Source organism: Leptodactylus fuscus, chromosome 1, assembly GCF_031893055.1.
Source record: "Leptodactylus fuscus isolate aLepFus1 chromosome 1, aLepFus1.hap2, whole genome shotgun sequence".
In the NCBI taxonomy this organism is placed as follows: domain Eukaryota; kingdom Metazoa; phylum Chordata; class Amphibia; order Anura; family Leptodactylidae; genus Leptodactylus; species Leptodactylus fuscus.
The window spans coordinates 349,975,762-349,993,521 of NC_134265.1; the positions used below are offsets into that span (position 1 = coordinate 349,975,762).

At 32.4% G+C, this 17,760-nt stretch overlaps 1 protein-coding gene across 1 annotated transcript in view; it reads left to right on the plus strand.

Annotated features, from left to right (window-relative positions):
* Positions 1–12,867, plus strand: part of ADRA1D (adrenoceptor alpha 1D) — a 124,269-nt gene extending 111,402 nt beyond the window's left edge. Inside the window, exon 2 of the mRNA XM_075261768.1 lies at positions 12,221–12,867. Within this exon, the coding sequence (XP_075117869.1) occupies positions 12,221–12,777 (557 nt within the window). The 3' untranslated portion in view covers positions 12,778–12,867. The remainder of the gene's footprint in view (positions 1–12,220) is intronic.
* The last annotated feature ends 4,893 nt before the right edge of the window (positions 12,868–17,760 follow it).

A 17,760-nucleotide genomic window follows, 5' to 3' on the forward strand; every position in this document is an offset into this window, starting at 1 on the left:
TATATCATGTCTGAACTGAGGTGGATAAAGTCTCTGGAGGTCAGAAAAAAGTCTGATAATGTAAAATTGTGGAGAAATGTATATATCGATTGCTGAATACTCTGATAACACTGCAAATAAGTCTGTTCATTTATTCATGGATTTATTTATTTTTTTCCCCTCTTTATCCTGCCAGCAATGGACTCTTAAGTTAAAGTGATTCTCATTTTTGTTATCTGACAGACATGTCTGATTTATGTTATATTATTATTATTATTATTATTATTATTAGTTATTAATTCTGCTGGAATGTAATGTATTTTTGTTTTGTTTTTACTAATAAAAATTACCTCCTATGTACAAGAATATAGCTACTATAATACTGCTCTTATGTACAAGAATATAACTACTATAGTACTGCTCCTATGTACAAGAATATAACTACTATAATACTGCTCCTATGTACAAGAATGTAACTACTATAATACTGCTCCTATGTACAAGAATATAACTACTATAATACTGCTCCTATGTACAAGAATATAACTACTATAATACTACCTCCTATGTACAAGAATATAACTACTATAATACTACTCCTATGTACAAGAATATAACTACTATAATACTACCTCCTATGTACAAGAATATAACTACTATAATACTACTATGTACAAGAATATAACTACTATAATACTGCTCCTTTGTACAAGAATATAACTACTATAATACTACTCCTATATACAAGAATATAACTACTATAATACTACCTCCTATGTACAAGAATATAACTACTATAATACTACTCCTATGTACAAGAATATAACTACTATAATACTACCTCCTATGTACAAGAATATAACTACTATAATACTGCTCCTATGTACAAGAATATAACTACTATAATACTGCTCCTATGTATAAGAATATAACTACTATAATACTACTCCTATGTACAAGAATATAACTACTATAATACTACTCCTATATACAAGTATATAACTACTATAATACTGCTCCTATGTACAAGAATATAACTACTATAATACTGCCCCCTATGTACAAGAATATAACTACTATAATACTGCTCCTATGTACAAGAATATAACTACTATAATACTACTCCTATATACAAGAATATAACTACTATAATACTACCTCCTATGTACAAGAATATAACTACTATAATACTACTCCTATGTACAAGAATATAACTACTATAATACTACCTCATATGTACAAGAATATAACTACTATAATACTGCTCCTATGTACAAGAATATAACTACTATAATACTACTCATATGTACAAGAATATAACTACTATAATACTGCTCCTATGTATAAGAATATAACTACTATAATACTACTCCTATGTACAAGAATATAACTACTATAATACTGCTCCTATGTACAAGAATATAACTACTATAATACTGCTCCTATGTACAAGAATATAACTACTATAATACTGCTCCTATGTACAAGAATATAACTACTATAATACTGCTCCTATGTACAAGAATATAACTACTATAATACTACTCCTATGTACAAGAATATAACTACTATAATACTGCTCCTATGTACAAGAATATAACTACTATAATACTACTCCTATGTACAAGAATATAACTACTATAATAGTATTCCTATGTACAAGAATATAACTACTATAATACTGCTCCTATGTACAAGAAAATAACTACTATAATACTGCTCCTATGTACAAGAATATAACTACTGTAATACTACCTCCTATGTATAAGAATATAACTACTATAATACTGCTCCTATGTACAAGAATATAACTACTATAATACTGCTCCTATGTACAAGAATATAACTACTATAATACTGCTCCTATGTACAAGAATATAACTACTATAATACTGCCCCCTATGTACAAGAATATAACTACTATAATACTGCTCCTATGTACAAGAATATAACTATTATAATACTACTCCTATATACAAGAATATAACTACTATAATACTACCTCATATGTACAAGAATATAACTACTATAATACTACTCCTATGTACAAGAATATAACTACTATAATAGTACCGCCTATGTACAAGAATATAACTACTATAATACTGCTCTTAAGTACAAGAATATAACTACTATAATACTGCTCCTATGTACAAGAATATAACTACTATAATACTACTCCTATGTACAAGAATATAACTACTATAATACTACCTCCTATGTACAAGAATATAACTACTATAATACTGCTCTTATGTACAAGAATATAACTACTATAGTACTGCTCCTATGTACAAGAATATAACTACTATAATACTGCTCCTATGTACAAGAATATAACTACTATAATACTACTATGTACAAGAATATAACTACTATAATACTACTCCTATGTACAAGAATATAACTACTATAATACTACTCCTATATACAAGAATATAACTACTATAATACTACCTCCTATGTACAAGAATATAACTACTATAATACTACTCCTATGTACAAGAATATAACTACTATAATACTACCTCATATGTACAAGAATATAACTACTATAATACTGCTCCTATGTATAAGAATATAACTACTATAATACTACTCCTATGTACAAGAATATAACTACTATAATACTACTCCTATATACAAGTATATAACTACTATAATACTGCTCCTATGTACAAGAATATAACTACTATAATACTGCCCCCTATGTACAAGAATATAACTACTATAATACTGCTCCTATGTACAAGAATATAACTACTATAATACTACTCCTATATACAAGAATATAACTACTATAATACTACCTCCTATGTACAAGAATATAACTACTATAATACTACTCCTATGTACAAGAATATAACTACTATAATACTACCTCATATGTACAAGAATATAACTACTATAATACTGCTCCTATGTACAAGAATATAACTACTATAATACTGCTCCTATGTACAAGAATATAACTACTATAATACTACTCCTATGTACAAGAATATAACTACTATAATACTGCTCCTATGTACAAGAATATAACTACTATAATACTACTCCTATGTACAAGAATATAACTACTATAATACTGCTCCTATGTACAAGAAAATAACTACTATAATACTGCTCCTATGTACAAGAATATAACTACTGTAATACTACCTCCTATGTATAAGAATATAACTACTCTAATACTGCTCCTATGTACAAGAATATAACTACTATAATACTGCTCCTATGTACAAGAATATAACTACTATAATACTGCCCCCTATGTACAAGAATATAACTACTATAATACTGCTCCTATGTACAAGAATATAACTACTATAATACTACTCCTATATACAAGAATATAACTACTATAATACTACCTCATATGTACAAGAATATAACTACTATAATACTACTCCTATGTACAAGAATATAACTACTATAATACTGCTCTTATGTACAAGAATATAACTACTATAATACTGCTCCTATGTACAAGAATATAACTACTATAATACTACTCCTATGTACAAGAATATAACTACTATAATAGTACCTCCTATGTACAAGAATATAACTACTATAATACTGCTCTTATGTACAAGAATATAACTACTATAGTACTACTCCTATGTACAAGAATATAGCTACTATAATACTACTATGTACAAGAATATAACTACTATAATACTACTCCTATGTACAAGAACATAACTACTATAATACTACTCCTATATACAAGAATATAACTACTATAATACTACCTCCTATGTACAAGAATATAACTACTATAATACTACTCCTATGTACAAGAATATAACTACTATAATACTACCTCATATGTACAAGAATATAACTACTATAATACTGCTCCTATGTATAAGAATATAACTACTATAATACTACTCCTATGTACAAGAATATAACTACTATAATACTACTCCTATATACAAGTATATAACTACTATAATACTGCTCCTATGTACAAGAATATAACTACTGTAATACTGCCCCCTATGTACAAGAATATAACTAATATAATACTGCTCCTATGTACAAGAATATAACTACTATAATACTACTCCTATATACAAGAATATAACTACTATAATACTACCTCCTATGTACAAGAATATAACTACTATAATACTACTCCTATGTACAAGAATATAACTACTATAATACTACCTCATATGTACAAGAATATAACTACTATAATACTACTCATATGTACAAGAATATAACTACTATAATACTGCTCCTATGTATAAGAATATAACTACTATAATACTACTCCTATGTACAAGAATATAACTACTATAATACTGCTCCTATGTACAAGAATATAACTACTATAATACTGCTCCTATGTACAAGAATATAACTACTATAATACTACTTCTATGTACAAGAATATAACTACTATAATACTGCTCCTATGTACAAGAATATAACTACTATAATACTGCTCTTATGTACAAGAATATAACTACTATAATACTACACCCTACATACAAGAATATAACTACTATAATACTACTCCTATGTACAAGAATATAACTACTATAATACTACTCCTATGTACAAGAATATATCTACTATAATACTGCTCCTATGTACAAGAATATAACTACTATAATACTACTCCTATGTACAAGAATATAACTACTATAATACTACTCCTATGTACAAGAATATAACTACTATAATACTGCTCCTATGTACAAGAATATAACTACTATAATACTGCTCCTATGTACAAGAATATAACTACTATAATACTGCTCCTATGTACAAGAATATAACTACTATAATACTACTCCTATGTACAAGAATATAACTACTATAATAGTACCTCCTATGTACAAGAATATAACTACTATAATACTGCTCTTATGTACAAGAATATAACTACTATAGTACTACTCCTATGTACAAGAATATAGCTACTATAATACTACTATGTACAAGAATATAACTACTATAATACTACTCCTATGTACAAGAACATAACTACTATAATACTACTCCTATATACAAGAATATAACTACTATAATACTACCTCCTATGTACAAGAATATAACTACTATAATACTACTCCTATGTACAAGAATATAACTACTATAATACTACCTCATATGTACAAGAATATAACTACTATAATACTGCTCCTATGTATAAGAATATAACTACTATAATACTACTCCTATGTACAAGAATATAACTACTATAATACTACTCCTATATACAAGTATATAACTACTATAATACTGCTCCTATGTACAAGAATATAACTACTGTAATACTGCCCCCTATGTACAAGAATATAACTAATATAATACTGCTCCTATGTACAAGAATATAACTACTATAATACTACTCCTATATACAAGAATATAACTACTATAATACTACCTCCTATGTACAAGAATATAACTACTATAATACTACTCCTATGTACAAGAATATAACTACTATAATACTACCTCATATGTACAAGAATATAACTACTATAATACTACTCATATGTACAAGAATATAACTACTATAATACTGCTCCTATGTATAAGAATATAACTACTATAATACTACTCCTATGTACAAGAATATAACTACTATAATACTGCTCCTATGTACAAGAATATAACTACTATAATACTGCTCCTATGTACAAGAATATAACTACTATAATACTACTTCTATGTACAAGAATATAACTACTATAATACTGCTCCTATGTACAAGAATATAACTACTATAATACTGCTCTTATGTACAAGAATATAACTACTATAATACTACACCCTACATACAAGAATATAACTACTATAATACTACTCCTATGTACAAGAATATAACTACTATAATACTACTCCTATGTACAAGAATATATCTACTATAATACTGCTCCTATGTACAAGAATATAACTACTATAATACTACTCCTATGTACAAGAATATAACTACTATAATACTACTCCTATGTACAAGAATATAACTACTATAATACTGCTCCTATGTACAAGAATATAACTACTATAATACTGCTCCTATGTACAAGAATATAACTACTATAATACTACTCCTATGTACAAGAATATAACTACTATAATACTGCTCCTATGTACAAGAATATAACTACTATAATACTACTCCTATGTACAAGAATATATCTACTATAATACTGCTCCTATGTACAAGAATATAACTACTATAATACTACTCCTATGTACAAGAATATAACTACTATAATACTACTCATATGTACAAGAATATAACTACTATAATACTGCTCCTATGTACAAGAATATAACTACTATAATACTACTCCTATGTATAAGAATATATCTACTATAATTCTACTATGTACAAGAATATAACTACTATAATACTACTCCTATGTACAAGAATATAACTACTATAATACTACTCCTATGTACAAGAATATAACTACTATAATACTGCTCCTATGTACAAGAATATAACTACTATAATACTGCTCCTATGTACAAGAATATAACTACTATAATACTACTCCTATGTACAAGAATATAACTACTATAATACTGCTCCTATGTACAAGAATATAACTACTATAATACTACTCCTATGTACAAGAATATATCTACTATAATACTGCTCCTATGTACAAGAATATAACTACTATAATACTACTCCTATGTACAAGAATATAACTACTATAATACTACTCATATGTACAAGAATATAACTACTATAATACTGCTCCTATGTACAAGAATATAACTACTATAATACTACTCCTATGTATAAGAATATATCTACTATAATTCTACTATGTACAAGAATATAACTACTATAATACTACTCCTATGTACAAGAATATAACTACTATAATACTACTTCTATGTACAAGAATATAACTACTATAATACTGCTCTTATGTACAAGAATATAACTACTATAATACTACACCCTACATACAAGAATATAACTACTATAATACTACTCCTATGTACAAGAATATAACTACTATAATACTACTCCTATGTACAAGAATATATCTACTATAATACTGCTCCTATGTACAAGAATATAACTACTATAATACTACTCCTATATACAAGAATATAACTACTATAATACTACCTCCTATGTACAAGAATATAACTACTATAATACTACTCCTATGTACAAGAATATAACTACTATAATACTACCTCATATGTACAAGAATATAACTACTATAATACTGCTCCTATGTACAAGAATATAACTACTATAATACTGCTCCTATGTACAAGAATATAACTACTATAATACTACTCCTATGTACAAGAATATAACTACTATAATACTGCTCCTATGTACAAGAATATAACTACTATAATACTACTCCTATGTACAAGAATATAACTACTATAATACTGCTCCTATGTACAAGAAAATAACTACTATAATACTGCTCCTTTGTACAAGAATATAACTACTGTAATACTACCTCCTATGTATAAGAATATAACTACTCTAATACTGCTCCTATGTACAAGAATATAACTACTATAATACTGCTCCTATGTACAAGAATATAACTACTATAATACTGCCCCCTATGTACAAGAATATAACTACTATAATACTGCTCCTATGTACAAGAATATAACTACTATAATACTACTCCTATATACAAGAATATAACTACTATAATACTACCTCATATGTACAAGAATATAACTACTATAATACTACTCCTATGTACAAGAATATAACTACTATAATACTGCTCTTATGTACAAGAATATAACTACTATAATACTGCTCCTATGTACAAGAATATAACTACTATAATACTACTCCTATGTACAAGAATATAACTACTATAATAGTACCTCCTATGTACAAGAATATAACTACTATAATACTGCTCTTATGTACAAGAATATAACTACTATAGTACTACTCCTATGTACAAGAATATAACTACTATAATACTACTATGTACAAGAATATAACTACTATAATACTACTCCTATGTACAAGAATATAACTACTATAATACTACTCCTATATACAAGAATATAACTACTATAATACTACCTCCTATGTACAAGAATATAACTACTATAATACTACTCCTATGTACAAGAATATAACTACTATAATACTACCTCATATGTACAAGAATATAACTACTATAATACTGCTCCTATGTATAAGAATATAACTACTATAATACTACTCCTATGTACAAGAATATAACTACTATAATACTACTCCTATATACAAGTATATAACTACTATAATACTGCTCCTATGTACAAGAATATAACTACTGTAATACTGCCCCCTATGTACAAGAATATAACTACTATAATACTGCTCCTATGTACAAGAATATAACTACTATAATACTACTCCTATATACAAGAATATAACTACTATAATACTACCTCCTATGTACAAGAATATAACTACTATAATACTACTCCTATGTACAAGAATATAACTACTATAATACTACCTCATATGTACAAGAATATAACTACTATAATACTACTCATATGTACAAGAATATAACTACTATAATACTGCTCCTATGTATAAGAATATAACTACTATAATACTACTCCTATGTACAAGAATATAACTACTATAATACTGCTCCTATGTACAAGAATATAACTACTATAATACTGCTCCTATGTACAAGAATATAACTACTATAATACTACTTCTATGTACAAGAATATAACTACTATAATACTGCTCCTATGTACAAGAATATAACTACTATAATACTGCTCTTATGTACAAGAATATAACTACTATAATACTACACCCTACATACAAGAATATAACTACTATAATACTACTCCTATGTACAAGAATATAACTACTATAATACTACTCCTATGTACAAGAATATATCTACTATAATACTGCTCCTATGTACAAGAATATAACTACTATAATACTACTCCTATGTACAAGAATATAACTACTATAATACTACTCCTATGTACAAGAATATAACTACTATAATACTGCTCCTATGTACAAGAATATAACTACTATAATACTGCTCCTATGTACAAGAATATAACTACTATAATACTACTCCTATGTACAAGAATATAACTACTATAATACTGCTCCTATGTACAAGAATATAACTACTATAATACTACTCCTATGTACAAGAATATATCTACTATAATACTGCTCCTATGTACAAGAATATAACTACTATAATACTACTCCTATGTACAAGAATATAACTACTATAATACTACTCATATGTACAAGAATATAACTACTATAATACTACCTCCTATGTACAAGAATATAACTACTATAATACTACTCCTATGTATAAGAATATATCTACTATAATTCTACTATGTACAAGAATATAACTACTATAATACTGCTCCTATGTACAAGAATATAACTACTATAATACTACTCCTATGTATAAGAATAAATCTACTATAATTCTACTATGTACAAGAATATAACTACTATAATACTACTCCTATGTACAAGAATATAACTACTATAATACTACTCCTATGTACAAGAATATAACTACTATAATACTGCTCCTATGTACAAGAATATAACTACTATAATACTGCTCCTATGTACAAGAATATAACTACTATAATACTGCTCCTATGTACAAGAATATAACTACTATAATACTACTTCTATGTACAAGAATATAACTACTATAATACTGCTCCTATGTACAAGAATATAACTACTATAATACTGCTCCTATGTACAAGAATATAACTACTATAATACTGCTCCTATGTACAAGAATATAACTACTATAATACTACTTCTATGTACAAGAATATAACTACTATAATACTGCTCCTATGTACAAGAATATAACTACTATAATACTGCTCTTATGTACAAGAATATAACTACTATAATACTACACCCTACATACAAGAATATAACTACTATAATACTACTCCTATGTACAAGAATATAACTACTATAATACTACTCCTATGTACAAGAATATATCTACTATAATACTGCTCCTATGTACAAGAATATAACTACTATAATACTACTCCTATGTACAAGAATATAACTACTATAATACTACTCCTATGTACAAGAATATAACTACTGTAATACTGCTCCTATGTACAAGAATATAACTACTATAATACTGCTCTTATGTACAAGAATATAACTACTATAATACTACACCCTACATACAAGAATATAACTACTATAATACTACTCCTATGTACAAGAATATAACTACTGTAATACTGCTCCTATGTACAAGAATATAACTACTATAATACTACTCCTATGTACAAGAATGTATCTACTATAATACTGCTCCTATGTACAAGAATATAACTACTATAATACTACTCCTATGTACAAGAATATATCTACTATAATACTGCTCCTATGTACAAGAATATAACTACTATAATACTACTCCTATGTACAAGAATATAACTACTATAATACTACTCCTATGTACAAGAATATAACTACTATAATACTACTCCTATGTACAAGAATATAACTACTATAATACTGCTCCTATGTACAAGAATATATCTACTATAATACTGCTCCTATGTACAAGAATATAACTACTATAATACTACTCCTATGTACAAGAATATAACTACTATAATACTGCTTCTATGTACAAGAATATAACTACTATAATACTACTCCTATGTACAAGAATATAACTACTATAATACTACTCCTATGTACAAGAATATAACTACTATAATACTGCTCCTATGTACAAGAATATAACTACTATATATAACTACTGATATATGACTAGATTAAACATTCTTTTTCAGAACCTGTAACCTTCCTGCTATGTCTGGCTTGGAGAAGATCTGAGCTGTATATAGCCTACTGTGTTTTGCTGTTTGCACACCCCATGTTGAGTAGTTGTCACATTCACTGTTTGTGTAGTTGAGAGGAGGTTGATGTTGGTTCTTTGATCTCAGTCACTGAGCAGCCAAGCAGCTAAGTGAGTTAAATATTTTGAAAAAATATGGAACTGAGATCTTTCTTGCTGCTTTGTTATGATTGAGCTGAGCCCGTGGAATAAAGGTACAGCCAAGGACAACACACAGGGGGTTATGTAATACAGAGAGCAACAAACATGGCGCGGTATCACTGGCATGTTAGGAGCAACAGGGGGGAACACTTTATTCATTCATCTTGCTTTACAGATATCAGTTACAGTCTATCTATCTATCTATCTATCTATCTATCTATCTATCTATCTATCTATCTCCTATCTATCTATCTATCTATCTATCTATCTCCTATCTATCTATCTATCTATCTATCTCCTATCTATCTATCTATCTATCTATCTATCTATCTCCTATCTATCTATCTATCTATCTATCTATCTATCTATCTCCTATCTATCTATCTATCTACCTATCTATCTCCTATCTATCTATCTATCTATCTATCTCCTATCTATCTATCTATCTATCTATCTATCTATCTATCTATCTCCTATCTATCTATCTATCTATCTATCTATCTATCTATCTCCTATCTATCTATCTATCTACCTATCTATCTATCTATCTATCTATCTTTTATCTATCTCCTATCTATCTATCTATCTATCTCCTATCTATCTATCTATCTATCTATCTATCTATCTATCTATTTCCTATCTATCTATCTATCTCCTATCTATCTATCTATCTATCTATCTATCTATCTATCTATCTCCTATCTATCTATCTATCTATCTATCTATCTCCTACCTATCTATTATCTATCTATCTATCTATCTATCTATCTATCTATCTCCTATCTATCTATCTATCTATCTATCTATCTATCTATCTATCTATCTATCTCTCTGTCTATCTCCTATCTATCTATCTATCTATCTATCTATCTATCTCCTATCTATCTATCTATCTATCTATCTATCTATCTATCTGTCTATCTCCTATCTATCTATCTATCTATCTATCTATCTATCTATCTATCTATCTCCTATCTATCTATCTATCTATCTATCTATCATCTCCTATCTATCTATCTATCTATCTATCTATCTATCTATCTATCTATCATCTCCTATCTATCTATCTATCTATCTATCTATCTATCTATCTATCTCCTATCTGTCTATCTATTGATCTATCTATCTACAATGTTATACAACCTATATAATCTGTATGACTGAACCTTTGTTCTTATTTTTTGTCTCTTTCTTAGGGTCATTTTTTCCCTCCTTAAGACCTTCTGATGCCGTCTTTAAAGTCATCTTCTGGTTGGGATACTTTAATAGCTGCGTCAACCCTATTATATACCCGTGTTCCAGCAAGGAATTCAAAAGGGCCTTCATAAGACTGCTGAGATGCCGCTGCCGGAGAAAACGGCGCCCTCTCTGGAGGGTCTACGACCATCAATGGAGAACTTCCATGACCAGTTCCAGGAGGTGTTCAGATGCAGAACAACCTACAGACTTCTCTGTAAATTCCTCCTTTATTTTCAACCCGGGTAACCATGGGATTGCTACAAAGAGGAAGAGTATGGATTTTAATGGCTGGAAACTCATCTCTCCTTTCCGCAACTCTTCTTCTCAACTGAAAGAAAAAATGAACAACCTCTCTAATAAAATAAGGAACAGCTCGACGAAAAGCAACATGTCGGCCTCCTACAAGAGCGAGGTGGAGTCCATCTCCATGGCTGTTTCCAATGACTTTACAGAACTAGAGTATCAAATGTATGACCTCACTGACTGCTGCGGCCTTCGAGAAACAGATATCTAGATATATGTCCTATATTGTCTTGATTTTATTGCCATTTTTTTTTATGTGGGGTTGGGGATGGGGCGTCCTAGTGATTTTGTGAAAAAAAAATGATGGATTGTAAATGAATTTTTGGTATTAATATAAGAATTTCGAAAAATTACACTAAGAAGGTGTTTGACTCTGTTGAATTTTTGGTGGTCTTGCCAATGGTTGACGTTAAAATATCAGACTAAGTTGGCACTAGGACCTTGGTCATTGGGGTCCACTGGGAGACCCAATCGATGGAGAGTTGGACCGCTGAATCCGCAGTTAAACATGGAGACCAGCGTATCCCATTGTCTATGATGGGGTCCACTGGGGGTGTGCCGTAAAGCAACGGAGAAAAAAGTCCTCCATTCAGGATTTTTCTCTCCTCCATTTTTGGATGGTTTCTGCAACAGACTCCAGAATCCTCAAAATATCCAGTAACCCATCATCGAAAAGAAGACTACCCCACCATAGCCGGTGTTGGCCTAGACCTATATACATTGACTTGGTGCCTTTGTCTTACAGGTATATTGATGTAACGCTTCCATCCATGGTCCAAGGCCATTAAAACTAAAATTAACTCATTATTACTTGCCTCATGTCAGCCATATTTAGATCCTACCACGGACCATAAGAGATAGCCTATATTCCGTCCAACCTAAATGGTCACTAGTAGAGATGAACGAACAGTAAAATGTTCGAGGTTCGATATTCGTTTCGAGTAGCCCCTCAATATTTGACTACTCAAATCGAATATCGAACCCTATTATAGTCTATGGGGGGAAAATGTTCGGATCAGGGGTAGGGAACATTCAATCAAATTATACTTACCAAGTCCACGAGTGAGGGTCGGGCTGGATCCTCCGTGCAGTCTTCTCCGTGCTGCGTCCCCGCGGCATCTTCTGGCTCTGAATTCACTCTGCCAGGCATCGGGCCTGGGCAGAGCCGACTGCGCATGTCCGCACTACAAGCGGACATGTGCAGTCGGCTCTGCCCAGGCCCGATGCCTGGCAGAGTGAATGAAGAGCCGGAAGACACCGTGGGGAAGCTGCACGGAGAAGACTTCTAAAGGTAGGGGAAGAACCAGCGTTGATTGGCCGACTGTATAGCATTCGGCCAATCGATGCTGGTTCTGCATCGAACTTTTACATTCGAACAGCGAGTGGTACTCGATCGAGTACGAGTATTTTGAATACCGTAATATTTGATCGAATACCTACTCGTTCATCTCTAGTCACTAGCGTTCCAGCAAATTTCCGTAAATCGATAGGCAAATATAAGAAACTTGGTAATATATCTTATCAGAGACAAATGGATGATTATGTAGATAATCTGTTTTCCCTTAGTCCCAACAGCAGCTCAATACGGGCCTTGTGCTGCTGGTGGGACGACAGGGAATGAAACTTCCCTGCCTCCTAACCTGACATTCACTCTGAAATCTTTGTTGAATCCATCTTGACCGCTCAATATGAATTAACATTAATGCCTATGGAGAGGGGAGGTGGAGGAGGGAGCAGGGACTGAGTGAGAGAAGAAGACACAGACAGAGGATGGTAGAGATGAATAGGAAGTTTCTATCTCAGCCCAATTACTTTATTCACAGCAACACAGGTCACTATAAGTCCTATGTTGTCCTGGTTGTTTACACCCACCAGCTCAGGGAGGACCGAGGATTAGAGATGGAGCCTGTAGAAGGGAAAACCGCTAAACAATCTGGGCTATAGCGCCACCTTTAGGTAGATATTCAGTAAGTCAAAAGGAATAGAATTGATACTAAAAATGGAAACAAGGTTGATGGAGTATTACTATGATCTTGAAAAAGAGATGGTAAGTTATTTATTGTAGGTCATAGCTGGCAAATTGTCATCACGAGTGGTCGGTCATTGAACAGAAGTAAAACCAGTCATGTGTACAACTCGCCCTGAAGAGGACAACAAAGCCTAGAAGATAACTGGTGGCTATGGACAAAATCTCCAATCGTTCCATACAGTAACAAGACAATGGGGCAGATTTATGAAGACTGGCATTTTGTACGCCAGTCTTGATAAAGGTCCCATCAGGTGTTGGGAGTGAGAGACTTATGAAGAGTTAATAATTCCATTATTACTCAGTTTTCTGATATTTAGGCTGGGATATTCCCACCCTGGTCCACCACACTCATTTGTACAATGTGGCCAGCAAGAACAAGGATTTTGCGGCAAGGAAGGACCTTGCCACCATATTAGTTCCCCATACCAGAAATCTAATCCCAATCCATCCCATTGTATTTTGCACTATTTGCCCTGTTGGAACACAAATATGTCTACAGATTCTTTTGAATAATATACCTGTATGCAGTAAATGCTTTAGCTCCCCCTAGAGGTGAGTGCAGACAACCAGAATTCTGTTACGGTCTGTTACAAACTGACATAATAGTGTAGTAATAGGTCAGTATGTCACCATGATGGTGCAGAACAGTAACTTATAGACAGTCAGGATCTGAGACCACTCTGATCATAGCCATTTAACTGAGATATTATATGAAATCTGAAGAATCTTAGAAAGTTGCGGAACATTCCACTGAACATCAATGATACGTAAAAGTGAATTCCCCTTTATATATCACTGGAGACCACCTGGCTAAAATTCGTTGTCCCTTCTACACACAATGTGTGACTCAATCCGTCTCGCGGTGGATCACGCCATGGCGGCTCAGTCTCTTTCTACATCATCCAGATAAATATAGATACACAAACTTGTGAATGTGCAGTAACTGCCATCGATTTATGTCTCCATTTCCGACCCCCCTGCGATGTGTCCAGGGCCTGCCGGGGCTTTTTTCGTAGGTTATTTATAAATCTCTTGGTTTTCCGGTAATTTTTTCTCTCTATTTTTAGTAACATCACATTTCAACCAAGAATGGACAAAGAAATGACGCTATTGATTTTTCCAGATGTCTCCTCGACCATGAAATGAAATTCAGTGACATATGAACTTTATCATTGTCTATCGTGTAACCCCCCCTCCCCCAGCGAGCGTTGCAGCCTCAGATGAATCACGTTGGATAGCTTTTCGATCTATTTAGTAGACGCCCCTGGGACGCAACATTAACATTGTATAAATGAGCATCTTTCCGAAATGTCAGGTCTATTATTAGTCATGGTCAGTAAGGTGTTTTTTAATGCAATTTTTTTTACAAAAATTTCTCGGCTAAATCTGACTCATGTCCCATAAATTATCAGCACATCTTCATTTCTAGAGGTCCTTCTACAGCCCAATCCTTCTAGTGGGAACAAAGGGTTCCTTAAACTCTACAATATGTTAGAGTCATCTGCAAGGGAGTATACAGGCCTGAGCTGCAGTACCGGGCAGAACCACCAGTATGACCAGCTGCAGTATCTGTGCAACTCCGCTATAGCGATTCAAGGGGCCCCAATGGACTCTAAACATAGGCCATCAAGGTTCATTTGTGTAGTTAAGGTACAAATAAGCAGTGACCTAAATAGTTACCATGTTGTAGAGTTTCTATAACTCCTGTATATAGCTGGTTGTCCTGTTGCTTCTGGCTCTCTCGGCTCTAATCTTTCCTTACTTCTGTGTTAAATGGAGGATGGAGTTGTAACAGCCAATCGGACTGAGGATAATGAGGATAGCGTTGACGTCTTTAGCGAGGGCAGATCACATAGGATATATACTGTATCAGAGTGCAAATAGGGATGAAGGTACACAAAGCAGAGGAGGAACTGCATAGGCTCCGGTGGTCAGACCCCGACAGATCACATACTGGTGATATATCCTATTATAAATCATCAGTATAAAAATTTGAAGTTTCAGGCCTCAGAAAGAGGAATGATAGATAAAAGTTAGTAAACCATTGAGGTTTTTATCATTTTCAGTGTCATTATTAGATTGCTTTCACATAGATAATAGATACTGATGACCCATCCACAGTATTAAAATGGTCGGGGTCTAGCACCCAGAACTAATCCACAGATCACCTAGATTGCCGCTCGGAAGATGCTGTGCTCCTATTCAGCTGAATGGGAACAGGGCTGCAGTTCCCTGGCGCCACCACTACAGTATGAGGCTGTACCGTATAAGGATCCGCACAACCATAATGGTGGTGCCTGAGCTATCCAGACCCACCCACATATAACCAGTGCTCCCAACACCCCCTAATAGCTAGACCAGTGTGACCTAGATGGCGGACATTTCAACAAAACAACCATCCCGCTTCTCTCCGTCCTGTGATGCATTCCCACATAAAGGCATACCTACTACTACACTACCCCAAAGTAACCTCTGAGAATCTTTTTTCAAAGGGCAGCACTTTTACTCCCTCTCGTGTCAAGGCCTAATGTCTAATCACATCACACCTGTAATCCCATACATATCTGCCTGAGACATAACCACATGCCAACGTCTGCAGTAACCCCACATTTCTATCAGGGTGCGGTATTTTTTCTATCCCTGTTTTGTCCAGTTTGATGAGCCATTAATTGTATTTTTCTTCTCTTTTGCAGGGGGCCCTGAGATTATTGTGTCTTGCTATCCACCCACAAGGATTATTCTTAGGCACTTGCTAGATCGATCGTTCCGTCTGTGATGTCTGAACTTCCATTGACTCGGTATAGATTAGAGGACTCGTCTCACTCCAGGCTTTCTGGAATGCAGATCAAGTCTATTAGAAAGTTTATCAAACAAGAAGTCGCTTTTTGGCAGGGCAGGAAAGGATTGTAGCCGGGGGAGGGTATCATTAGCGGTACTTGCGAGAGAAGCCGCCGTCCGTCACGTGATGGGACTCTTAAGCTATGTATTTACATTTTCGCCTTTTTGTTATCGAGACGCTTATTTTTCCTGCAAAAGTGAAGCATATGTCGCAGGGTGTCACATAATGTTGGAACGGAATTTTTTTTTTGCAAGCTGTGAAGTGGTTGTTTAATAACATCCAGTCTTTAGTAGACTATAGATATCTTCCAGCATCTCACAGAGACC